Here is a 24,000-nt window from a genome sequence, read left to right as displayed (position 1 = left end):
GACATAAGGGGATTTTCAGCTGTGTTTGTAGTTAGAAAAGCAGGTATTTTTTAACAAGAGGTCCGGACATTTCCAGTTGTGTTTGTGCGACAAAAGTGGGTATTTTTAACAAGGGATCTGGACATCCGGACATTTCCAGTTCTGTTTGTCACAAAAGTGTATATTTTTCAACGAGAGGTTGGGACATTTTCAGCCATGTTTTTTGCAACTAAAGCAGATATTTTTTACCAAGAGGTTGGGACATTTTCAGCTGTATTTGTAGCAATAAATGGATGTAGTCTATAATGAGAAGTCAGGATACTTCCAGCTGTGTTTGTAGCAACAAAGACAGGTATTTTTTAACGAGAGGCAGGGACATTTTTAGCCATGTTTCTAGTGACCAATCCAGGCATTTTTAAATGAGAATTTGAGACATTTCTAGCCGTGTTTTATCGACAAAAGCAGGTATTTTTTTAACGAGAAGCAGGGACATTTCCAGCCATGTTTGTAGCGACAATTTGAGGTAATTTTTAACAAGAAGTCAGGACATTTCCAGTTGTGTTTTTAGCAATAAATGCAGGTATTTTCTAGATGGAAGTCGCAACATCTATGGCTTTGTTTGTAGCAACAAATGAGGATATTATTTAACAGAAATTCAGGACATTTCTAGCTAAAACTGGGTCATTTTTTCATGACAGGTCTGTACATATCCAGCCATGTTAGTAGTGACAAAAGTGGCTTTTTTTTAATAAGATGTTGGGACATTACCAGTTGTGTTTGCAGATACAAAAGTGGGTAATTCTTTATGAGAGTTCAGGACATAATCAGCTGTGTTTCTAGAAACAAAAGTGGGTATTTTTTAAATGAGGTTTTCATGTATAATTCTTCAGTTTTCGTCACCGACTTTAGGCCAGTTTGTGACAAAATATATTGAAGTGACTGAGTCAGATGAAGGAGCTATTATCTCAAAGGTCAAGGAACATGTCAAACTACTATAATGTGTTGCCATATTAAAAATGCAGTGTACCCATATATGAAACTGAGGCTCTACATGCATTAAGGGGCTTTTACAGGAACATGTGAGAGTTATCTGAAATGTGGTCTATTCATGCAACAACTCGTGTGTGTGTGTGTGTGTGTGTGTTCTGGGCATAGCAGCACTCAGAAGCATTTCTGCAACCCTCAAAGCACCTGCAGGAAGCTATGATCACCACAGTCCACCTCTACAGCTTCCTGTGTGTTTGGTAGTTGTTAAAATCTCACACTGTGACTTGAAACATCAAAATGAAAACACTGTGTTTGGTTTTGCTTTTTCATGGTGAGTAGCCTTGTATCAATTATCATAACACTGTTTTTATTTATTATAAAATGTCTAAACTAATTTATGTACCTTTTGGGAAATGAAAAATAGATAACTGGAATAGGTAACTGAAAAAAAAACTAGATAGATAGATAGATAGATAGATAGATAGATGTGCATGATATTAAGATATGCTTATGACCATTTTATTGAATTACATTCTCACATCATGTAATAATTATTACTTCTCGTGTGAAATGTGTGTGATCTGCCTGACCGACGAGTATTTACAGTTGCAAACGTTATTTCACGTTGATAATTTGAGTTTAATTTTAAAGTAACCACCTGAAAACCAAAATGTGCTGCCAACCCACATGCAATTTGAATTTACATCAAGGTTTTTCTGTGACCCATTGTTGTTTTTGCATGTTATTACAAAGCTTACAATGTTAATATTAAAATTTGGGTCAGGAAAAATGAAATGAAATAAATTAAAAATAAAGTTTAATATATTGTGGAATAACCTGAAACCTTTTTTAACCTTTTTTTTTTTTTTTTTTTTTTTTTTTTTTTGCTGTGGCTATGAGCAATTTGATTCTGATTCACTGACTCAGATTTTTGTCTTCCAGCAAGTCTTCAGCTCCGATGTGATCGAAAGATCACAGCACATATAGGAGGTGAATTCATTCTTAAATGCAGCTATGACACAAACCGATTCCTGTTCAGTAAAAAGTACTGGTGCCAAGGGGACTCTAGAAGCACCTGTACGATTTTGGCAGATTCAGAGGGTATAACTAAAAATTCACACAGGTCTCAGGTATTAGATTTAAGAAGAAGAGGGCTGTTTGTGAAAGTCACTGATCTCCAATTCGGCGACACTGGAGTGTACTGGGTTGGGATTGACAAAGTAAATGCTGACATCATGACTTCAGTTAACGTGGTCATCACTGAAGGTAAGAATAAAATATAATCACAGACTGCTTTTGCACATTTGTGTCTGTATACTGTCAGGCTGAATTCAAATATATTGCTTTCTTCTTTGTTCCCAGTTCCGGTATCTAAACCCAGTCTTTGGCCCCTGAGCTCTCTGGTGGACAGACAAACATGTTGGGGTCAGCCGGTGACAGTGCGCTGTGGCTGTAAAAGGGGCACTGGCGTTCGTTACACATGGTACCAACACACACACCACAAGGACTTCCTGCTTCACAGCTCATCAGACTTACACCTACGCTGTGGCACCTTGGACAAGGACAGCGATTATTACTGTATTGCCAGTAATGACATAAGCAGTCAGAGGAGTGATGTTCTCTCGGTGCAGGTTCTGATGCCTGCAGACAGCAGCTGTATCTATGTTGTTCGTGCGGAGGGTAAGAACGGATGTGATGTATTCTCTCCTATAAATATCAATGCAAGAATTAGGTCACACTTTATGTGAAGCCTGTGTTTTATAGATTCCTTTTAAATGCTCCATAACGCTGGCACAATTATTAATAAGAAATGCTATAAAGCATCATAGTATTGTTTTAAAGCATAACTTATTAGGAGTCAGATTAACTTCTGTAAGTAGTCTTGCGTAGCAGCACCGTGTCAGTACCAGAGGAAGGTCTAGAATCACCATGTTACCATTCTGCTGTTGGGAAAAACACTCTGCTTTGTTTTTGATTCCCTGAACCAATCACAATCGTCCTATGTGAAGCAAAGCCCAGGATTCAGAGATGGTGCCCTTGCAAAATAGTGTTAGGAGGAAGACACACAGTGACAGGGCTACCTGTTAGCATCCCACAGCTAACGTTATCGAGTTGGTGTGAGTTCATTAGGACGTCTTTTTAGATGGTGCTGCTGCTGTGTTAGCTTGTGCTAACCAGAATCTGTGAGGGGAGCGGCTCAGTTGACAGCAGCAACCGAAAGTTTGCTGATTCAGCAGAGAGTTGGAACGGTTCGAGATAAGACCCCCAGTGCAAAAAAAGACGTTTCACTGGAGACATTTCAAAGGAGGTGACAAATCAACTCTGTGTCAGAAAACAGGTCAACATTGGACATGGGAGTCCTGCAAGACGGAGACTGGGCTTTTCCTATGTGTGTTCACAAGTAGTTTTATGCGTTGGAGATATTTACAAGAAGCTGGTGAAGCTTCTCAGAAATCCAGGTCATGGTAATCTTAAGTAATATATTGTAGGCTACCAGACTTGAGTTTCTTGAAAGTGTTTCACCTCTTATCCAAGAGGCTTTTTCAGTTCATGAACTGAAGAAGAGAGAGATGAAACTCTCACCATTCTCTCTTCCTGTCTGCCTGTTACCATTTTAGAGGTGAAACATCTTCAAGAAACTCTATTGAGTCCAGTTGCCTTTGATCTAGCACTCAAGATCTTTACCACAATTCATCGAAAGAACAAAGCAGCCAGGCCGTATTGCACGATCCAAATCTTCGTCAAAACTTGTCATTTTCAGATTTGTTAGCTTGGAGATTGTTTCGGGTTGTTTCCCTTAGCGAGGGGGATTTTAAAAATGGTAACAGACAGATAGCCGAAGGAAGGGAGAATGGTGGCCTAAATAGTCGGCCAATGGCAGACCTATTGCCACAGCTCCAGTAAGTCAGACTGTACAGTAAGTACTTATACAGCAAAAAGACATCAGATATTACAAGTCTACTTCACAAAAAAGTCTGACTATATCTTATAATTGCTTTGCTTTGACTGTGTGAAAGTTCACTATCATTAATTTGCCTTCTGCAACCACAATGAATGGTGAGTGCAGTTAAAGTATGTTGTACTGCTTTCATGTCAGCTCTCTGTGGGTTTCAACTATTTCTATACGCTGTTACAAGTACAGTATGTACAACCATTTTGTAAGATTCGTGTCATTCTGAATGCAAATCTTGTTGGGAGAACATTTTGTCACTTGTTTACAGTTTTTACCGTACGATTACAAAGATCAAGGCTAAACAAAATCGCATAACTTTATGGTTTCATTTTTGCTGTGGAAGGCTTTATACAGTATAAATGGAGGATAGAAGTAAACATGAAACCAAGCCAAAAGTATAACGTCTGTCTGTGTTTGTCCCAGTGAATGAAACATTCTCAGTCAGTTTTGCACTGCAAGTAAAGCTGCGGCTCCGTTTCCTCTTTGCCAATACACTTTTGACACTTGTCCTTTTTCAGACGGTTCTGACGTCAGAGTCAACACATGGTGATTGTTGCTGCCTGAATACACCCTCAATTCACTTATGGTTTAAGATTACTATCATGAAGTCATATTGAAAAGCCTTAATCACACTCCCAGTCCGTTCAAGGCAGAAAAAGACCTTATAAGCTTGAATGCAAAATGAGTGATTGTAATAACTGATATAGATTGTTTTTTCAAATGACTGTAGTTGTATATTGTACTGAGGCCCTTGTGTGTAGGATTTGACTATGATGACACCTAGTGGTCATATTAAAAAAGACACTGAGGCACACAGCAACACCAGTCCATGACCTGTGACACATTATACATTGCACCCCTCACTGGGATTGTCTCCAGGGCTGCTTCAGCTATAGGGCAAGTTAGATTTAAAACTTTTTGAATGCCACTCAGAGTGAAATTTAAGATCAATCAATAATCAGATCTAAAGAAAACCAAACATGATCTCACATTAATTACTGAGGGTTAGGGACAATGTTTCACAAATGACTTTTAAATATGTGGTGTTTTTAGGCAGGTTTTCTTGGTGACACACTCTGCGTGTGGGATTTCACTGCCCTGACTTTCTTTGCGCTGAGTTAGAAAAACGTTTTGCATAAAGTCCATTGAGCCTTGTTTGTGTTGCCTGTAGCGGGTTTGGCCATGACACCAAATTTTGATGCACATTTCCATGTTGGACAGTGTGCAGTGACAGCTAGCCACACACAATGGATGCACTGCTCTGAGCATCCCGGCTGGAAACAAAATATGATTATTGTTGGTTCCGCTGTCCTGATCTGTGTGACGTTAATGTGTGAGGCATTTGCTAAGTTATTTTTAAAAGATAGAAGTTACCAATTATTTTGAGATTTTACAGTGCGAGATCAGAAAAACATAAATGAAAATCCAATGCACCATGTCTTAGCATTTTTTAAACTTTTGAAAAACTGATTTAAGACATTTTAATACCAATTAAGGTCTTATTTTTAGTTGAATTGATTAATGCAGCACAGTGGTGCATTGTCGCCTCACAGCAAGAGGGTTCCTGGTTCAAACCCCAGGGTTGGGGAGCCCCTCTGTGCAGAGTTTGCATGTTCTCCCTGTGTCAGTGTGGGTTTACTCCAGGTACTCCAGCTTCCTCCCACAGTCCAAAGACATGCAGGTTAATTGGTGACTCTAAATTGTCCGTAGGTGTGAATGTGAGTGTGAATGGTTGTCTGTCTCTATGTGTCAGCCCTGTGATAGTCTGGTGACCTGTCCAGGGTGTACCCTGCCTCTCACCCAATGTCGGCTGGGATAGGCTCCAGCAAACCCATGACTCCTAACAGGATAAACTGTTATGGAAAATGAATGAATGAATTCAATGTCTCCTTAAAGTCTTACAGATCCCTGGGAACCCTGGTCTCATTTTTCTTTTGCCATGAGTTATTTTAAAGATCGAAATTGTAATGAACATCCTACACAGAGATTTAAATAGGAAGATATAATACATTAGAAACATGGGCTTTATAGAATGAACTCATAGGTTCTGATTTGTTTTGAGGCTGTTGTGAAATCCTTATTGCACAAAGTACAAGCTCATAAAAGAAATGCCATCATAATGTCTTTCTTTTTAATCATCAGGCCAACCCATTTATGACTGCGCTGACAGAATGAGCACCACCACAGCCACAACTCCAGCTCTGACGACCTGCCAAGCTACTGTAAAAATCCAATCTGACGCAACCAACTGGTCACTTCCAGTCAATGACACGGAACAAGATCTGTTTTTCAGCAGGTTGGATTCATTCATCCATAACTCCTATAATTGATCCACAAAGTGTTTGTTGTCTGAAAACTAGTCACTGATCAAATCTTTGTTTTTCAGGGCATGGACAGGAGTGCCATTCTGGTATATGCTGCTGCGCTGGGCTTCTTTTGCATCCTTACTGATATTTCTGTGCATAGTACTCAAATGTACAAAAGTGAGACACAAACGTGCCAAGAGGAGGAGGAGGAGGAGGAGGAGGAGGAGGAGGGCTTGTGTGAGGCGAATGCCCCATATGGTTAACTGACCTGCTTTTACAGTGGTAGTTCTTTGGAAGCCATATCAGCACCTGTGACATTGCTTTGTGGTTTTATTGTTGGCCAAGGTTCTTTGATAACACGTGGTGAGTACGTCAGCGTTTTTATCGCTGCGTTTTTTGTCTCACTGTAGCGTTTATCAAACTACTGTAATGTATTATAAATGATAGCTTTTCAATGCCACCACCAAAACACACACACACACACACACACACACACACAATCATTTCCATTTAATATGTTTAAAGAAGAATGATCTGTGTCTGTGTTTACTCAAATAACACTAGAATAATATTTGTCATACATTATATTAAAATGAAATAGTTTTAATTTAAAAAATAAACCTTCACAATGCCAGCTGGAAGAACTGACTCTGTGAGCGTTCCTAATGTGTTAGAATGTGAATTGATTTTTATCAGATCAAGCAAAATTAGAGTGTTTATTTTAATTCTATTCTCTCTGTAAACAGATAATAGCATCCAGCATTAGGACATGGGGCATGTTTTAGGGCCATTGGTAGATAATGAGACAATGGGCCCCTTCTTCTGTATACAGAAGAAGTTAGAAACACAGACTTTGTGGTTGCTTAGCCTCTATTTGTTGTTGTTTTGCGTCTCTTTGTAGTTGTTCCACATCTGTGTTGTTCTGTGTGTCTTTTATTTTTTGTCGTATTTTGTGTTTTTGTGTCTCTTTGTCGATTTTTTGTGTCTCTTTGTAGTTTTATGGGGGTTTTTTTGTGGTCATTATTAATCTTTTGTAGCCATTTTGAATCTCTCTGTAGTCATTTTGTGTCTCTTGTTGTTTTGCCTCTCTTTATAGTCATTGTGAGTCTCTTTGTGTCTCTTTGCAACTGTTGTACATCTTCTTGTTTTTGGCCCTTTGTGGATTTTTTATGTCTCTTTGTAGTCATGTTAAACCTCCTAGTGGTCATTTTTTGTCTCTTTGTGGTTGTTTTGCCTCTTTCCATGTCATTGTGAGTCTCTGTGACTCTTTGCAGCTGTTTTACATCTCTTTGTTGTCATTTTTGCTCTTTGCAGACTTTTTGTGTGTCTTTGGAGATGTTTTATGTTTTTGTAATCATTTTGAATCTCTTTATAGTCATTTTGTGTCCCTGTGGTGGTTTCTTCCCATTTCATAGTCATTGTGAGTCTCTTTATGTTTCTTTGCAGCTGTTGTACGTCTCTTTATAGTCATTTGAGGCTCTTTGTGGTTGTTTTGTGTCTCTTTGTAGACATTGTATACCTCTTTGCTGCCTTTTTTGTCTCTTTGTGGTTGTTGTCCTATTTTCATAGTCATGAGTCTTTGTGTCTCTTTGCAGCTGTTTTGCACCTCTTTGTTGTTGTTTTGTGTCTCATTGTGGTCTTTTTGTGTTTCTTTCTAGATGTTTGTCTCTGCTGTTGTTTAGCCCCTTTTTGTAGTTGTTTTGTGTCTCTTGCGGTCATTTTTTGCTCTTTGTGGTTGTTTTGCCTCTTTTCTTAGTTGTTGTGAGTCTCTGTGTCTCTTTGCAGCTGTTTTACATCTCTCTGTTGTCATTTTTGGCCCTTTGTGGACAGATGGTGTCTCTTCGTAGTTTTATGGGTTTTTTTGTGGTCATTTTAGTCTTTTGTAGTCATTTTGAATCTCTTTATAGCCATTTTGTGTCTCTGTGGTTAACTTTCCATAGTCAGTGTGAGTTTCTTTGTGTCTCTTTGCAGCTGTTTTACATCTCCTTGTACTCATTTTTGGCCCTTTGTGGACTTTTTATGTCTCTTTGTAGTCATTTTATGCTTTTTGTGGTACTTTATGTCTGTTTGTGGTCACGGTTGTTTTGCCTCTTTCCATAGTCATTTGTGAGTCTCTTTGTGACTCTTTGCAGCTGTTTTACATCTCTTTGTTGTCATTTTTGGCTCTTTGCAGACTTTTTGTGCCTCTTTGTAGTTTGTGGTTTGTGAAAGTTTTTTGTGGTCATTTTTAGTCTTGTCGTCATTTTAAATCTCTTTATAGTCATGTTGTCTCTAGTTGTATTGTGTCTCGTTATGTCTTTTGTAGTCATTTTATGTTTCTTTTTGGTCATTTTTTTTGTCTCTTTGTGGTTGTTTTGCCTCTTTACATGGTGGTTGTGAGTCTATTTGTGTCTCTTTGCAGCTGTTTTACATCTCTTTGTAGTCATTTGGGGCTCTTAATAACTTTGTCGTAATTTTGGGTCTTTTGTATTCATTTTCGGTCTTTTGTATTCATTTTGAATTTCTTTGTAGTTACTTTGCATCTATTTATAGTCATGTTGAGTCTCTTTGAGGTTGTTTTGCCCATTTCGTAGTTGTAAGTTTCTGTGTGTCTTTGAGGCTGTTTTGCACCTCTTTGTTGTTGTTTTGTGTTTCATGTGTGTGTGTGAGAGGTGTTTTTGTGTGTCCTTTTAGATTTTTGTGTCTGCTGTTAAACCCCTTTTTGTAGTTGTTTTGCATCTTTTCATAGTCATTATGAGTCTCTTTATGTCTCTTTGCAGCTGTTTTACATCTCTTTATAGTCAGTGTATGTTTCTTTGTGGTCATTTTGGGTCTTTTGTAGTCTTTGAATTTCTTTATAGTCATTTTTTGTCTCTGGTTGTTTTGCCTCTTTTCATAGCTGTAAGCTTCTGTCTCTTTGCAGCTGTTTTGCACCTTTTCTTTGTTGTTTTGTGACTCATTATGGTCTTGTTGTGTCTCTGTACTCATTTTGTGTTTCTTTGTGGTCATTTCTGAGTCTCTGGCTGACTTTGAATTTGAGTGACCTTTTGCAGGCCCCTATTTTCGGGCCCTGGATTATTTACAAAGTCCAACTCAGAGATTCTGACGAAGACCTTGCAGTAGTTCTGACTTGTAGTATGTTATCTTTCTTTTGATACAGACATGGGTATGATTTCAAAGACCATTCATTGAAGGAGCGTGTGTAATTAAAAACTGTAAATAAAGCTTGCTGTTGTTGGTGTTTCTGTCTTTGTGAGTATAAACCAATAACAGGCGCTAGAGTCATACATTTTATGAGTGATGCTGGCCTATAATATCTTTAATTTTCTGTTTGTCCCCTCGGGTTTCCTACAGGAGGTTTAGGTCTGATGCTCTGTATTGACAACACTCAGTATGAACCCGGCAGCTCGAGGGATATGGGCTGCAGGTAGTGGAGAGGGTCCTTACTGGCATCTGTGCCCACTTGCCTATGACCTCATATGCCCTGCTTGGTTATTTGGCCATATACAACATTCAAAAAGGTTTTTCTTGATTAAACTTTTATTTAGCCGACTGATTGTCTGGAGACAAGTTGTGACATACTGGGGAGTTTTTAGAGGCTCAAATAATGATTGAACAACTTTTCCTTCCTAAATCAGTTTTTGGCATAAAAGTGCAAAAACTGTGTTTGTGATGTTTGGACTTTGTGTTGTCAGTATTTAAGGTTCGTGGTTAGGGGTTATCGTATGTTGGTAACTTTCGGCTCAGGACCCGAAATGCTTCACTGTTTATAAAGTGGCAGCCATCAGGACGGATATCCAAATTCACCAGCAGCAGTTGCCGAAGTAATTCTTCACACTTACTTGTAAGTGCTATCTGACAGCTGAGTTAAACAAGCCTGGGGCACAGCGGTCAAGCTAGCCACCGTTTCGGGTTTGTTGTTGTTTTGTTCAGTGCTTGGAGCAGCCAAACTGACTTGTGAAGTATCTCTAAAACTGCACTGAATTCTTACATTACATGTAACTTACCTAAAGAATGAATGCTAAGATCTTCCTTAAAAGGTTTGACAGAAATTCCTGTGTAGAGTGTCCTTGACTGTTGGCATATGCTAAAATATGAAGCCCTAACTGTACCGTTACTGTATTTAAGAAAATTAAAGGTTGGCTAATTAATGTCACCTTCATCGTCACCATAAATCAGAAATTTCACTAATTTATTTGAATTAAATGACCATTGAATAATGGGCTGTTATAAAAGTTGAAATTTCAGTAATACCTCTTAAAATAATGTCGGTGAAGATTCTCAGTCATCTAGGTCATGGTAATTGTTAAGTGCTATATCGTAGACAACTGGACTTGCTTGCATTCCTTGAAGACATTTTGCCTCTCATCCAAGAAGCTTCTTCAGTTCTAAATGTGGGTGGGAACCCTTGCAGAGTCGTAGGGGTCACGTGAGCTCTTAGTTTCAGAGTCATTAAGGCCCCTACGACTCTGCAAGGGTTCCCACCCACACAGGGTTTATAGCCTGCAACTTCGTACCAGTCATTTAGAACTGAAGAAGCTTCGTGGATGAGAGGCGAAACGTCTTCAAGAAACGCAAGCAAGTCCAGTTGCCTATGATATAGCACTTAGGACTCTTAAAATAATGCATTTTTTTAGATTTTAAATCCCAAGGACCTGTCTATGTAGTATTGTTAGTGGAGGTAGGTTTGCTTTGGATTTTATGTGCTCAAAGTCATAGCATGCATTTCGCATTAGCATTTTATCATTTGCGGTTGTCTTCTCTCAAAGTCAATGGCTTTTCTTCATAGACTGTATAAAATAATGGACAGAGCTGTGATGTTACCCATTGGTTGTTTTGAAGCTTTGAGTTTGGCCACTGTCTTTTTTTTGGTTTGTGTTTTTTGGAGCCAGAAGTGACCATATTTGGATAAGAGGTGGAGCTGTGGATGAGCAAAGAGTAGAAATTAGCTATAGAGACCAAAGTTGTTTTTATGGCATACTATGACATATTTATGATTTTTTTTATGACATTTCAATGGCCATACTGTAACTATGACCTTTTTTTTGGCGTACCCATAGACTGTATAAATAATGGATGTAGCCACCGTTACATTACCTTTACTTTACCTAAGATACACAAAAGTTGTCAGGAACCCATTCCAGGGCGGCCTATTGTATCTGGGATTGGGTCCCTGACTGAGCCTATCTCTCAATTTGTTGATTTTCACATTAAATCTCTTGTAACTCATTTGCCTTCTTATATACGGGACACTTCTGATTTTTTGAGAAAGTTAAAATCTATGAGTGGAATCACTGACTCTGATTGGCTTTGCACTATGGATGTTGCGAGCTTATATACAAATGTGCCCCATAAAGAGGGAATGGAGGCTCTGCATTATTATTTAGATTCAAGAGTACCACAAATACCATCCACTGAGTTATTGTTAAAGCTGTCTGAAGTTGTCCTCACAAAAAATTATTTCAGGTTTGAAAACACTTTTTATTTACAAAGACAGGGTGTGTCTATGGGCAGTCCATTTAGTCCAAATTATGCAAACTTATTCATGGGGAAGTTTGAAGAGGACCATGTATATGATAACAATTCTTTTTCTGCTCTTGTTAAGTGCTGGTTTAGATATATTGATGATTTATTTTTTGTTTGAGAAACAGGCTGATATCATGTGCACCCGTTTTCGAGAGAAAGGGTATGATCAGAGTCTGTTGAATTCATGTCTGTCTAGTGTTCGAGGAAAAGATAGGGACAGTTTATTGGTATCTAATCCAGCAGCCCCTTATTTTATCAACAACACTTTCTCTGATCTCTCAGCCAATTAAACATATTGTCAGAAAACATTGACATATTTTGTCTAGTGATCCCGTTGTGGGCCATGAGTTTGTGAACCATCCTATATTTGCTACGAAGCAACCTCATAATTTGAGTGACAGACTCATTAAGACAGATCTATATGTTAAACCTAAACATTTTTTAAGTTCTCCTTCCCCGGGTAATTTCCCTTGTTTGAATTGTATAAGCTGCAACGCTATGAGTAAAGGAGACCAGTTCACACACCCTCACACAGGCAATAAAATGAGGATCAGGAATAGAATCACATGTCGGTCCACACATGTAGTTTACCTGTTGAAATGTCCATGCGGTTTATGCTATGTGGGCAAAACGAAAAGAGAACTGAGAATTAGGATTTCTGATCATAAGAGTTCTTGTTTTTTATGAATGTGATTTTTTATGAATATGTTTTGATCTTGTATATTGCGAACGTAATTTATTTTGTGGATGTCCTGTGTGTCATCAGCTGACAGCATTACATGCATACATTAGTTATTGTTAGTATGTAGTTTGACCAGCCTTGTTCCAACTGGAATATTCATAGAATGACATCCTGCTTACTAGCAACATAATTATCCTGTTGTATTTTGAGTTATTTAAGCCAGGCCCACAGTCTCCAGTGGCACACTGCAGGTGATCCACTTACATTTTTGTATATTTTTTGTACTTTATACCTATTACTCATTATGTCTTGATGAGGCAGATTAGATACTAGTCTGGCTACTGTCTTACATGACACTGGACTTTGAAAGAAAGATGTTTGTTTCCTGTATTATTCCATAGCTGGGTATCAGCATGTGCACATGTTTGTCATCTGGCATGATTTAATATGTTCAACATGGAACCCACTCGGTCTTGTGGATAGGTGACTCATCTTTTTTATCTTTTTCTGTCCTTTTTGGTCTTGTAATTTAAGGATACTTATTTAATTGTTTATTGGTATTGTTTGATCATTGTATTGTGATTATTGCTTGTTTGGCTGATATAGCCATTATATAGGATTTACCTTTAGAGTGATTACACTTTTTTCATGGCATTATTTATCTGGATGTTTACATATGTATTTATACTTGATCTGTTCAAGTTTTTTTGATCAGTCACTGTTGAGATAGTTTTTGACGTACTAAGGATAGTCATCTGATTATTTTAATTTTAATTTAATTGGACTGTAGGCTCAGCATACCTATTGGCCACTCTTTGTATTGTCTTCACATCTTGTTCTGTGGATCTTTGGGTCCGATTGGTTGATTGACTGATTCATGCCAGCTGGAGTGATTCAGCAAGGTCCTGTCTGTTAGATATGTGGGCTATACCCACTTTGTGCATTAACGCTGAGGAAAGCCAAGTGCTGAAACGCGTCCGTTTGTGATACTGCTGTGCGTTATTAAAAGACTGATATATATGATATTTGTAAGTGCTGACATTTGGATTTATCTAGCCACCGTTACATTACCCAGTGGTTTGTGGACTGCCGTTTTGAAGCATTAGCATTTTGGCTGCCGCCATCTTGGTTTCTTTGAGCCAGAATTGACCATATTTGGTTGAGAGGTTGGCGCGTAAAGTGAAGACTTAATAAATCGCAAATGAGTGAGTTATAAAAAAAAAAAAAAATCACCCCCCGTAGTTGTCATGAATGTTGAAACCAGCTAGAGGCCAAAAATCTTTGTACCAGATTGTGAACATGTTTATTTCTGCTGTAAAGTTGGAAATTTTAACATAGGGGTCTACTGACTCGCTTCTGGAGCGAGCCTCAAGTGGCCACTCAAGGAACTGCAGTTTTCGGCATGTCGGCGTTGACTTCATGTTTCAGCTGCAGCTGCTACAGATTTTCATTTTCATGTTTTGTCTTACAGCATAAAATACATCAGTAAAAACCAACTCATGAATTTTAAAGTTTTTATGTGTCCTAAAAAAGGCGGTTACGAGCAGGTGGCTAAATGAGACTACAGAACATTATCATGCTAACACAGCTTTGCTGCCTCGTTGTGGTAGCAACACTGAAGTACTGCGACCGTGGTGTAGGCTGTAATTTGCTTATAGCCTAACATTAGCTTTTTACTTCTGGCGAATGCATTTACGCTTCCAACATCATAAAATTGTTGTTCATTTGTCAGATTATCTTGCTGAAACAAACATGCTAGTATCATAAACATTTGTTTGCCGCAGACTTTATTTTTGCAATAATCCCAAATCCAATGGTAAAATTCCATTGGATTTTCGTTAAGAGAACATGGCTGATGTTAACTTCCAGGTTGACCTACAAATAAATGTCATCCCAGCATCCATTGTCATTCTCAACAGGATTTCTTTTAGATTTTCAGTGAAACTGTTAACGTTTTTGTTTTTTTTGTTTTTTTAACAAGAGTTTAAATATGAGGACATTTTTTATGTGTTGCAGGATCTTTTTTACTTTGGAGGTGAGTGTTTCTTTAAATTTACCCATACTATAAAGTCAAATTTTGTTAGTTTGAGGTGAGGATGCAAAAAAGAAGACTGTAATTTGTTGTGTTCTGTGGAGACGGCTCTGCTTGAATGGAATTACCATTAGTATGAACCATGTTAATGAAGCTGATACTAAGATCGTCTCGCATGATTTTGTTTTTGTCTTAGAAAGGTCATTGACTTCAGTCAGAGATGCCATATCTTGTCAAGGGTGTCACTCTCTTGCTACTACTGAGCAGTCTTCCAACTCAAGGTTAGTGGCCAAGCAGATACAATGGAATGCAAAAGTCTGGGCGCCCCGTTCAAAACTTCATTATTGTGAATAGTTAAGTAAGTAGAAGATGAGCTGATCTCCAAACGCCATGAAGTTAAAGATGAAACATGCTTTTCAACATTTTAAGCAAGATCGGTGTGTTATTTTTGTTTTGTACAATTTTAGATTTAAAAAAAAGGAAAGGAGCACCATGCAAAAGTTTGGGCACCCCAAGATATTTCAGACAACTCTTAACAGTGTCTCAGACCATAATAAGGTTGTTAGGGTTATGGCTTGTTCAAATCATCTTTAGGAAAGGCCAGGTGATGCAAATTTCAAAGCTTTATAAATATTCTGACTCCTGAAACCTTGTCCCAACAATCAGCAGCCATGGGCTTCTCTAAACAGCTGCTTAGCTCTTTGAAAACTAAAATAACTGATGCCCACAAAGCAGGAGAAAACTATAAGAAGATAGCAAAGGGTTTTCAGGGAGCTGTTTCCTTAGTTTGTAATGTAATTAATAAATGGCAGTTAACAGGAACTGTGGAGGTCAAGTTGAGGTCTGTAAGACCAAGAAAACCTTCCAAGAGAGCTGCTCGTGGGATTGCTAGAAAGGCAAATCAAAACCAGCGTTTGACTGCAAAAGACCTGCAGGAAGATTTATTAGACTCTGGAGTGATGGTGCACTGTGCAGACATAGCTGTATGAATATGACCTTCATGTAAGAGTCATCAGGAGGAAACCTCTCCTGTGTCCTCACCACAAAATTCGGTGTCAGAAGTTTACAAATGAACATATAAACAAGATGTTTTTTGGAAACAAGTCCTGTGGACTGATGAAGTTTAAATAGAACTTCCTGGATGCAATGAGCAAAGGTATGTTTGTATGTTAAACATGGGGGTGGATCAATCATACCTTGGGCTTGTGTTGCAGCCAGTGGCACAGGGAACATTTTACAGGTAGAGGGAAGAATGGGTTCAATTAAATTCCAGCAAATTCTGGAAGCAAACATCCCAGCATCTATAGAAAAAGCTGAAGATGAAGAGAGGATGGATTCTACAACAGGACAATGATCCTAAACACACCTTGAAATCCACAATGGACTACTTCAAGATGCGCAAGCTTAAGGTTTTGCCATGACCCTCACAATCCCCCAATCTAAACATCATTGAAAATCTGTGGATAGACCCCAAAAGAGCAGTGCATAAAGACGGCCCATGAATCTCACAGAGGTAGAAGCCTTTTGCAGGAATAATGGGAGAAAATCCTTCAAATGAGAATTGAAACACTGGATACACAACGCGATTAGAAGCTGTGATACTTTCCAAAAGGGGGCACTACTAAGCACTGACCATGCAGGGTACCCAAACTTTGGTTATTTTAAAACTGTCAAAGATTGAGTTCAACCGTTATATATGCCATGAAATTACTACATTAATAAAATGCTACAAATGAAGCCGTTGATAGTATGGATTCAAAATGGTACATACACATGCTGCCTTAATATTGAAAAACATATGAGCACAGAGCCATTGAAAATCCTACCCTTTCTAGATGCCCCTACACAAGAAATGTCACACTGGACTAAGATTACACTCAAAATCTGGAATAAAATAAAGTCCGGCCTTTGGACTACCAAAGCTAATCTCTTCATTGACAAGACTAGATCTATGAAGACCTTTACACCTAACAGTCTGGATGCCAGCTTTAGAGAATGGTCAGATCATGGACGGACTTATCTGCATCAGTTATTTATCAACGATAATCTTAAGACATTTGAACAGTTGAAAAATGATTTTGATCTCCCCTGGACAGATTTCTTTAAATACTGTATGTTATTATACACAAGCTTGTGTTTTGTCTAAAGCTATCTTGGCCACACTTGTTCTGTGTTCATCTTTTCCTTTCTTTCTTTTTCATTATAGCTCAAGACTGCACCAGACCTATAGGAAGAAACAACATGAATTTGAAGGACGAATACATTCTTTTAGACACATTCCCAGATGGGACCAAAGTTAGTTTTGCCTGTGCTGTTGGCCACGTGTCTGCAGGAGGGTCTGCATCCATTATTTGTACTGCTGGCAGTTGGAGTCCTGTGAGGCTGAAATGCGAGAGTAAATATTAGCACGTAATCTTTACATTCAGATTGGTAATAGCAGCAGTATTTCACAGCCAGTTTGAACAAACTCTCTTTTTTTGATTAGATGAGTAACTGATAATATGAAGTAGCCAGCCTGTTGAATTATTTGTGCATAATAATATCCAGTCAATTTTAAAGGAGGAATTTAATCCATGTGAGGGTTGTCTTTTTTCAGGGAGAAGCTGTGGCGCTGCTGAAGAAGTGCCAAATGGATACGTTGACTACCCTCAAGGGATAGAGTTTGGTGACGAACTAGTGGTCACTTGCAACGCTGGGTTAGTAATAAGCTGATAACTCTGATAATTCATGTTTTTAAAATGTAATGACAGATATATTTTAAGTCTAAAATGTCAGCACCAATTGTGTTTCCAAATAAAAAAAACTTACTCTCAGGTGCTCAGTAGGGCCTGCAGATCCTTCTTGAAATTTGTTGTCTGAAGTTAGTTAATTATTATATATATATATATATTTTTTTTTTTTTTGGATTTCCTTACTAGTTTCAGATTGGTTGGAAAAACCAACAAACGTCTCTGTGGAGCTCAAGGGTGGATGGGCAGGATGCCTGAGTGTGAAGGTCGGTAATCTCTCTGTGTTAATACAAGCAACATGACAAAATAAAGCTCATTGTCTGTCTCTGTTCTAAAAGATGTCACTTGTATTTTGCAGTGGTGACTTGTGATCCCCCACCTCCAGTACAGAACAGCACTTTCAGGCCAGATAAAGAAGTCTATCAGTATGGAGAAGTTGTGGAGTACAGTTGTCAACAAGATTACACACTCTCTGGATCAAGAACAATATCATGTTCAGCTGATGGAAGGTTTGAGCCTTCTCCTCCCACATGTATCAGTAAGTGTCTTTAATTTTTTTATCCAATCTTTTAACATTTTCCCCGTTGTAATCTCAGCAGTGACTGACACTCTCATATGCTCTGGAAAAAGTTCTTTTGAACAGTTGCATTAATTTACATTTTATATTTTTTTGTCTGCAGAGGTTCACTGTGAAGAACCTGTTATTGCAAATGCTAAGTGGATTTGGGGTTTTCGACCCCCTCATGGATACCAGTCTACGGTGATGTACATGTGCAAACCTGGGTATACTATGATAGGAGAGCCCACCCTGACATGTGGAATAGACAGCCAATGGTCACCTGGACTTCCAACATGTCAACGTAAGTCATAAATGACAATTAGTCCTGAGTTCAGGTCTGTAAAGAAAAGTCACCCTGGTATGTTTGAACATATTTTATAATCCAGATGCTATTGCAGTTTTACATGTGATTAGCTTAATCACGTAACGTTCTATATACTTCTCTCCATGGTTTCCCTTTTAGATTAAATTAGCAATGGCTTGTTTTCTCCCTTTGCTCAGTGGTTATGTTTTAAAAATCAGGAAGTTGCTATCACAACACTTTCTTTTTCTTGCTTTCACTCAAATGCCTGTTATATATGCCATGACATTGTTGCATTAAAAAAATCCACAAACAAAGCCTTTGTAGTATGGATTCAAAATGGTACAAACACCATCCATCCATCCATATTCATCTGCTTATCCGGGTCCGGGTTGCGGGGGCAGCAGGCCAAGCAAAGCACCCCAGACATCCCTCTCCCCAGCAACACTTTCCAGCTCCTCCTGGGGGACCCCAAGGTGTTCCCAGGCCAGACGAGATATGTAATCCCTCCAGCGTGTTCTGGGTCTGCCTCGGGGCCTCCTACCAGTGGGACGTGCCCGGAACACCTCCAGCGGGAGGCGCCCAGGAGGCATCCTGATCAGATGCCCGAACCACCTCAACTGACCCCTTTCGACGTGAAGGAGCAGCGGCTCTACTCCGAGCTCCCTCCGGATGTCCGAGCTCCTCACCCTATCTCTAAGGCTGAGTCCAGCCACGCCACAGAGGAAACTCATTTCCACCGCTTGTATCCACAATCTCATTCTTTCCGTCACTACCCAGAGTTCATGACCACAGGTGAGGGTTGGGACGTAGATGGACCAGTAAATTGAAAGCTTTGCTTTCTGGCTCAGCTCCCTCTTCATCATGACGGACTGGCGCAGTGCCTGCATCACTGCAGAAGCCGCACCGACCCGCCGATCCATCTCACGCTCCATTCTACCCTCACTCGTGAACAAGACCCCAAGATACTTGAACTCCCTTGCTTGAGGCAGTAACTCTCCCTCAGCCCGGAGAGGGCAAACCACTGGTTTCCAACAGAGGACCATGGCCTCAGACTTGGAGGTGCTGACTCTCATCCCAACTGCTTCACATTCGGCTGCAAAACACCCCATAACATGCTGGAGGTCACGGTGTGATGGAGCCAACAGAACCACATCATCTGCGAAAAGCAGGGATGCAATTCTGAGGTCCCCAGCTGAGGGCACCAGCTCCGGCTTCTTCCCTACTAGAGAGGTGACATTCCACGTACCAAAAGCCAGTCCACGACGCCAGGGATCGGCACGCCAGGTCCCCCGCCCCTGCCTGTCGCCCGGCACACAATGCACCCGACCCCAATTTCTATCCCTGCGGGTGGTGGGCCCACAGGGCGACGGCTCCATGTTATTTCTTCGGGCTGAGCCCGACCGGGCCCCATGGCCTAAGGCCCGGCCACCAGACGCTCGCTGGCGACCTCTCCCCCCGGGTCTGTCTCCAGGAGGAGGCCCTGGTTTCCCCATACCGGGTGAGGTACTCTTCTCCCGAGTGGTCTATTTCATCGAAGGTCTCTGACTCGCTCTTAGTCTGGTCCCTCCCCCTGGACCACTTTGCCTTGGGAGACCCTACCATGGGCTATTAGCCCCGGACAACACAGCACCCAGGTTCACAGGGACACTCAAACTCCTCCACCACGTTAAGGTGGCGATTCTCGGAGGAGTGTACAAACACACGCTGCCTTAATATTGAAAAATATATGAGCACAGAGCCATTGAAAATCCTACCCTTTCTAGATGCCCCTACAAAAGAAATGTCACACTGGACTAAGATTACACTCAAAATCTGGAATAAAATAAAGTCCGGCTTTTGGACTACCAAAGCTAATCTCTTCATTGATAAGCGCTAGATCTATGAAGACCTTTACACCTAACAGTCTGGATGCCATCTTTAGAGAATGGTCAGATCATGGACCGACCTATCTGCATCAGTTATTTCACAACAATAATCTTTTGATTTTTTTTGGGGGGGGCGGCGTGGGGGGGCATTTTTAACTTTATTTGATAGGACAGACAAGTGTGAAAGGGGGGGAGAGAGAGGGAGTGACATGCAGCAAAGGGCCACAGGCTGGAGTCGAACCCGGGCCGCTGCGACAACAGCCTTGTATATGGGGCGCCTGCTCTACCACTAAGCCACCGATGCCCCAACAACGATAATGTTAAGACATTTCAACAGTTGAAAAATGATTTTGATTTCCCCTGGACAGACTTCTTTAAATACTTGCAGTGAAGAACTTTCCTGACAACACACAATGAGTGGGCAAACTCATAAAAGCTACATCTGTAGAAAACTTTATAAAAGAAGTACACATGGGAAATGGAGACAAGAAAATAATTAGTGAAGTGTACAAAATATTAATAATATCTATGAACCAACATAACACCCTACAGGTAAGGCAGATGTGGGAAGCAGAGATGAACATGGTCATAAGTCATATGGTCAACTGTTACAAACCTGTTGGAGAACTCAACATGACTTTGAATTTTACATTTAAATTCCTGATAGCAGCAATATTTTACCACCAGTTTAAACTGGCAGTGTTCTCTGATTTGAAAGCCACTTGTAAATAACGTCTTAATGAAAACTCAGTGTCTATTTCGGTTCTAATATATGCAATTTCTATTTTGCAGTGGTGACTTGTGATCCGCCACCTACAATAGTGAATGGCATATTCCATCCAAAGAAAGAATCTTATGACTATAGTGACATTGTGGAGTACTGTTGTCAAAAAGATTACACACTCTCTGGATCCAGCTCAATATATTGTTCAGCCCATGGAAGGTTTGAGCCTGCTCCTCCCACATGTATCAGTAAGTGTTTAAAAAAATGTTCTCCCTCTCAGCATTTTCCCCATGTAAACTCAGCTATTATTTTGGACAGTTGTATTTATTTCCATTAAAAAAAATTTGCCTGCAGTGGTTCAATGTGAAGAGCCTGTCATTAGAAATGCTGAGTGGATTTGGGGTTCTCGACCCCCTTATGGACACCAGTCTACGGTGACGTACATGTGCAAACCTGGGTATACTATGATAGGAGAGTCCACCCTGACGTGTGGAAGAGATGGTCAGTGGTCACCTGGACTTCCAACATGTCAACGTAAGTCATAAATGACAATTAGTACTGAGTTCAGGTCTGTAATGAAACGTCAGCCTGTTATGTTTGAACATATTAAATCATTACTTTATGACAATCTGGGTGCTGTGGCATTCTTTCATGTGATTAGCTTAATCATGTAATGTTCTATATACTTCCCTCCATGGTTTCCCTTTTAGATTAAATTAGCATAGTTTTGTTTTCTCCCTTTGCTCAGTGGTTATGTTTTAAAAATCAGCCAGTTGCTATCACAACACTCTTTTTTCTTACTCTCACTTTATTATATATATCATGAAATTACAACCTTGAAATTAAAGCTGCAAGCAGCACTGATCGGATCCTCGCACCTTCATGCAGCTCGGGGGTGCTGGCAGGATGCCGGCAGATGCCACTCTTCGTTTTTGTGAAAGTCAACACGCAGGAGTGAGATGGTATATCCTTCATAGAGAGTGGGCATTGAAATTACCTGTTTCACATTTTGTACCACTTTCTGTGTCCACTATGTGGCGCTGGAGAATACACTAATTATACGTCATGTTGCTGTGAATCAACTGTAGACCACACTATGTAAATTTCAGGTAAATCAATACATAATTGTCTGACAAGTCATACTTCCTGTTGCCAGTCGGTGGCGCAATCACCATGACACCTAATGTGCATGTGGTTGGCTTCAGGCCTGCAGTCTTATAAAACATGTGAAGTTTGGGGCAGATTGGACCATGTATGCTGGAGTTACAAACCACTTCCTGTTTGGTAGGGAAACATGGAAGTTTGACGCCTCCCCACGATCACACAGTTTGACAAAAACTCAAACTTTTAACAACTTTTGATGTCCAGTGTCTTAGGATGGTACACACTAAATTTTAAGACGACTGAATCACATCTGTGGGAGGAGTTTGTTAAAGTCAGACCCCTAGGAAATGGCCAAAATTGCACATTACATTAAGAATGGCTGACTTCCTGTTGGCTTTAGGGTATGGCTCCAAGAGACTTTTTGTACATCTTGGGATGTTACATATGCCTCCCAATTTTTGTACACGTAGGTTAAACCAGCTTTGGGGGCTGCTTCATAGAATTTTTGTAGGGGGCGCTACTGAGCCATTTTTTTGCACCGAAGCATGGCCCCCTTAAAATATCAAATTTTTCACCAATTGTGGTATGTGTGCAAAGTTTCATGACTTTTCGAGAAGAAGAATTCCTTGCATTTCAAAAGGGTCCTTGCGCCGCATGGGGCTCGAACCCTAAAAATGCCAAATATAAAACTTCAGGATGAATCTATGAAATTAATTCAGGGTTACCACAGTTATGAAATGCCTTAGAAAGTTATGAAATAAGAAAAACTGTTTTCTAGGCCTGTAAATGGTTTGGAATTGACCCTACATTAAGGACAGTTGTATTAATTTCCATTTATTATATTTTTTTGCCTGCAGTGATTCAGTGTGAAGAGCCTGTTATTACAAATGCTGAGTGGATCTGGGGTTCTCGACCCCCTCATGGATACCAGTCTATGGTGACCTACATGTGCAAACCTGGGTATACTATGATAGGAGAGTCCGCCCTGACATGTGGAAGAGACGGTCAGTGGTCACCTGGACTTCCAACGTGTCAACGTAAGTCATAAATGACAAAATTTTAGGATGAATCTATAAATCTAATTCAGGGTTACCACAGTCGTGAAATTCCTTGAAAAGTTATGAAATTAGAAAAACTGTTTTCTAGGCCTGAGTGTGAAGGTTGGCAATCTCTCTGTGTTAATACAAGCAACATGACAAAATAAAAGCTCATTGTCTGTCTCTGTTCTAAAAGATGTAATTTATATTTTGCAGCGTTGACTTGTGATCCCCCACCTCCAGTAAAGAACAGCACTTTCAGGCCAGATAAAGAAATCTATCTGTATGGAGACGTTGTGGAGTACAGTTGTCAACAAGATTACACACTCTCTGGATCAAGAACAATATCATGTTCAGCTGATGGAAGGTTTGAGCCTTCTCCTCCCACATGTATCAGTAAGTGTTTTCTTTTTTTCCCCCCAACCTTTCAACATTGTCCCCGTTGTAATCTCAACAGTGACTGATACTCTCATACTCTGGAAAGTTCTTTTGAACAGTTGCATTAATTTCCATTTAATATTTTTTTCGCCTGCAGAGGTTCAGTGTGAAGAACCTCGTATTACAAATGCTAAGTGGATTTGGGGTTCTCGACCCCCTCATGGATACCAGTCTACAGTGACGTACAAGTGCAGCTCTGGGTATACTATGATAGGAGAGCCCATCCTGACATGTTGAATAGACAGTCAGTGGTCACCTGGACTTCCAACATGTCAAGGTGAGTCATAAATAAACTGGGTTTAGGTCTGTAAAGAAAAGTCAGCCTGTTATGTTTATGTGTTGTGTCTGGTTTTACTTCCTGTCCTTGTGTGTTTTTCCATCTCTGTCACACCTGTCTCGTTAGTCCTTCCCTGTTTCAGAGTCTTCCCTTCACACCTGTTCTGTATTAGGCCTAATCCCAATACCCCCCCTTGCCCACTGCCCCTTGGCCCTCGAAATTAAGCAACAAGGGGTAGGGGTTGAAATCTTGATAATGAAAACTTGCAGCCCAGTTTCTGAAGAGGGGCGATCATGCTCTGCTTGGAATTCATGTTTCCCTAAATGCTCTTCACTAAGGTGCCACACATGCTGAAAGAGCACCAAGACAACTGTCCCATGCCTACAGTCAAGTATAGTGGTGGCAGCATCATGGTTTGGGGCTGCATGAGTGCTGCCGGCTCTGGGGAGCTCAGTTCATTTAGGGAAACATGAATTCCAAGCAGAGCATGATCGCTCCTCTTCAGAAACTGAGCTGCAA

At 40.0% G+C, this 24,000-nt stretch overlaps 2 protein-coding genes across 11 annotated transcripts in view; both read left to right on the top strand.

The window, feature by feature from the left end:
• The first annotated feature begins 1,263 nt into the window (after positions 1 to 1,263).
• On the top strand, positions 1,264 to 14,628 carry LOC126402355 (uncharacterized). The gene is made up of 6 exons (XM_050064255.1): positions 1,264 to 1,297; positions 1,909 to 2,232; positions 2,329 to 2,646; positions 6,062 to 6,215; positions 6,306 to 6,588; positions 14,429 to 14,628. Exons 1-5 carry the CDS (start codon positions 1,264 to 1,266, stop codon positions 6,490 to 6,492), a joined length of 1,017 nt encoding a protein of 338 aa, XP_049920212.1. The 3' UTR covers positions 6,493 to 6,588; positions 14,429 to 14,628.
• The window catches only part of rca2.1 (regulator of complement activation group 2 gene 1), a 31,860-nt gene continuing 17,758 nt past the window's right edge, over positions 9,899 to 24,000 (top strand). For 5 of the 10 annotated variants that reach the window (XM_050065080.1, XM_050065077.1, XM_050065074.1 and 2 more), the window contains exons 1-10: positions 9,899 to 10,048; positions 14,641 to 14,725; positions 16,651 to 16,839; positions 17,041 to 17,140; positions 17,363 to 17,439; positions 17,532 to 17,711; positions 17,854 to 18,033; positions 20,694 to 20,873; positions 20,980 to 21,159; positions 22,587 to 22,766. In XM_050065080.1, coding sequence (XP_049921037.1) covers positions 14,665 to 14,725; positions 16,651 to 16,839; positions 17,041 to 17,140; positions 17,363 to 17,439; positions 17,532 to 17,711; positions 17,854 to 18,033; positions 20,694 to 20,873; positions 20,980 to 21,159; positions 22,587 to 22,766 — 1,327 coding nt within the window. In that variant the 5' untranslated portion in view covers positions 9,899 to 10,048; positions 14,641 to 14,664. Of the gene's footprint in view, positions 10,049 to 14,640; positions 14,726 to 16,650; positions 16,840 to 17,040; positions 17,141 to 17,362; positions 17,440 to 17,531; positions 17,712 to 17,853; positions 18,034 to 20,693; positions 20,874 to 20,979; positions 21,160 to 22,586; positions 22,767 to 22,982; positions 23,163 to 24,000 lie in introns of all 10 variants that reach the window. The other 5 variants (XM_050065081.1, XM_050065072.1, XM_050065079.1 and 2 more) reach the window with 5 other exon arrangements.

The sequence above is a fragment of the Epinephelus moara genome, chromosome 16 (assembly GCF_006386435.1).
Source record: "Epinephelus moara isolate mb chromosome 16, YSFRI_EMoa_1.0, whole genome shotgun sequence".
Lineage (NCBI taxonomy): Eukaryota > Metazoa > Chordata > Actinopteri > Perciformes > Serranidae > Epinephelus > Epinephelus moara.
Note: the sequence above shows the minus strand (reverse complement) of the source record. Positions and strands in the feature narration are given on the sequence as shown.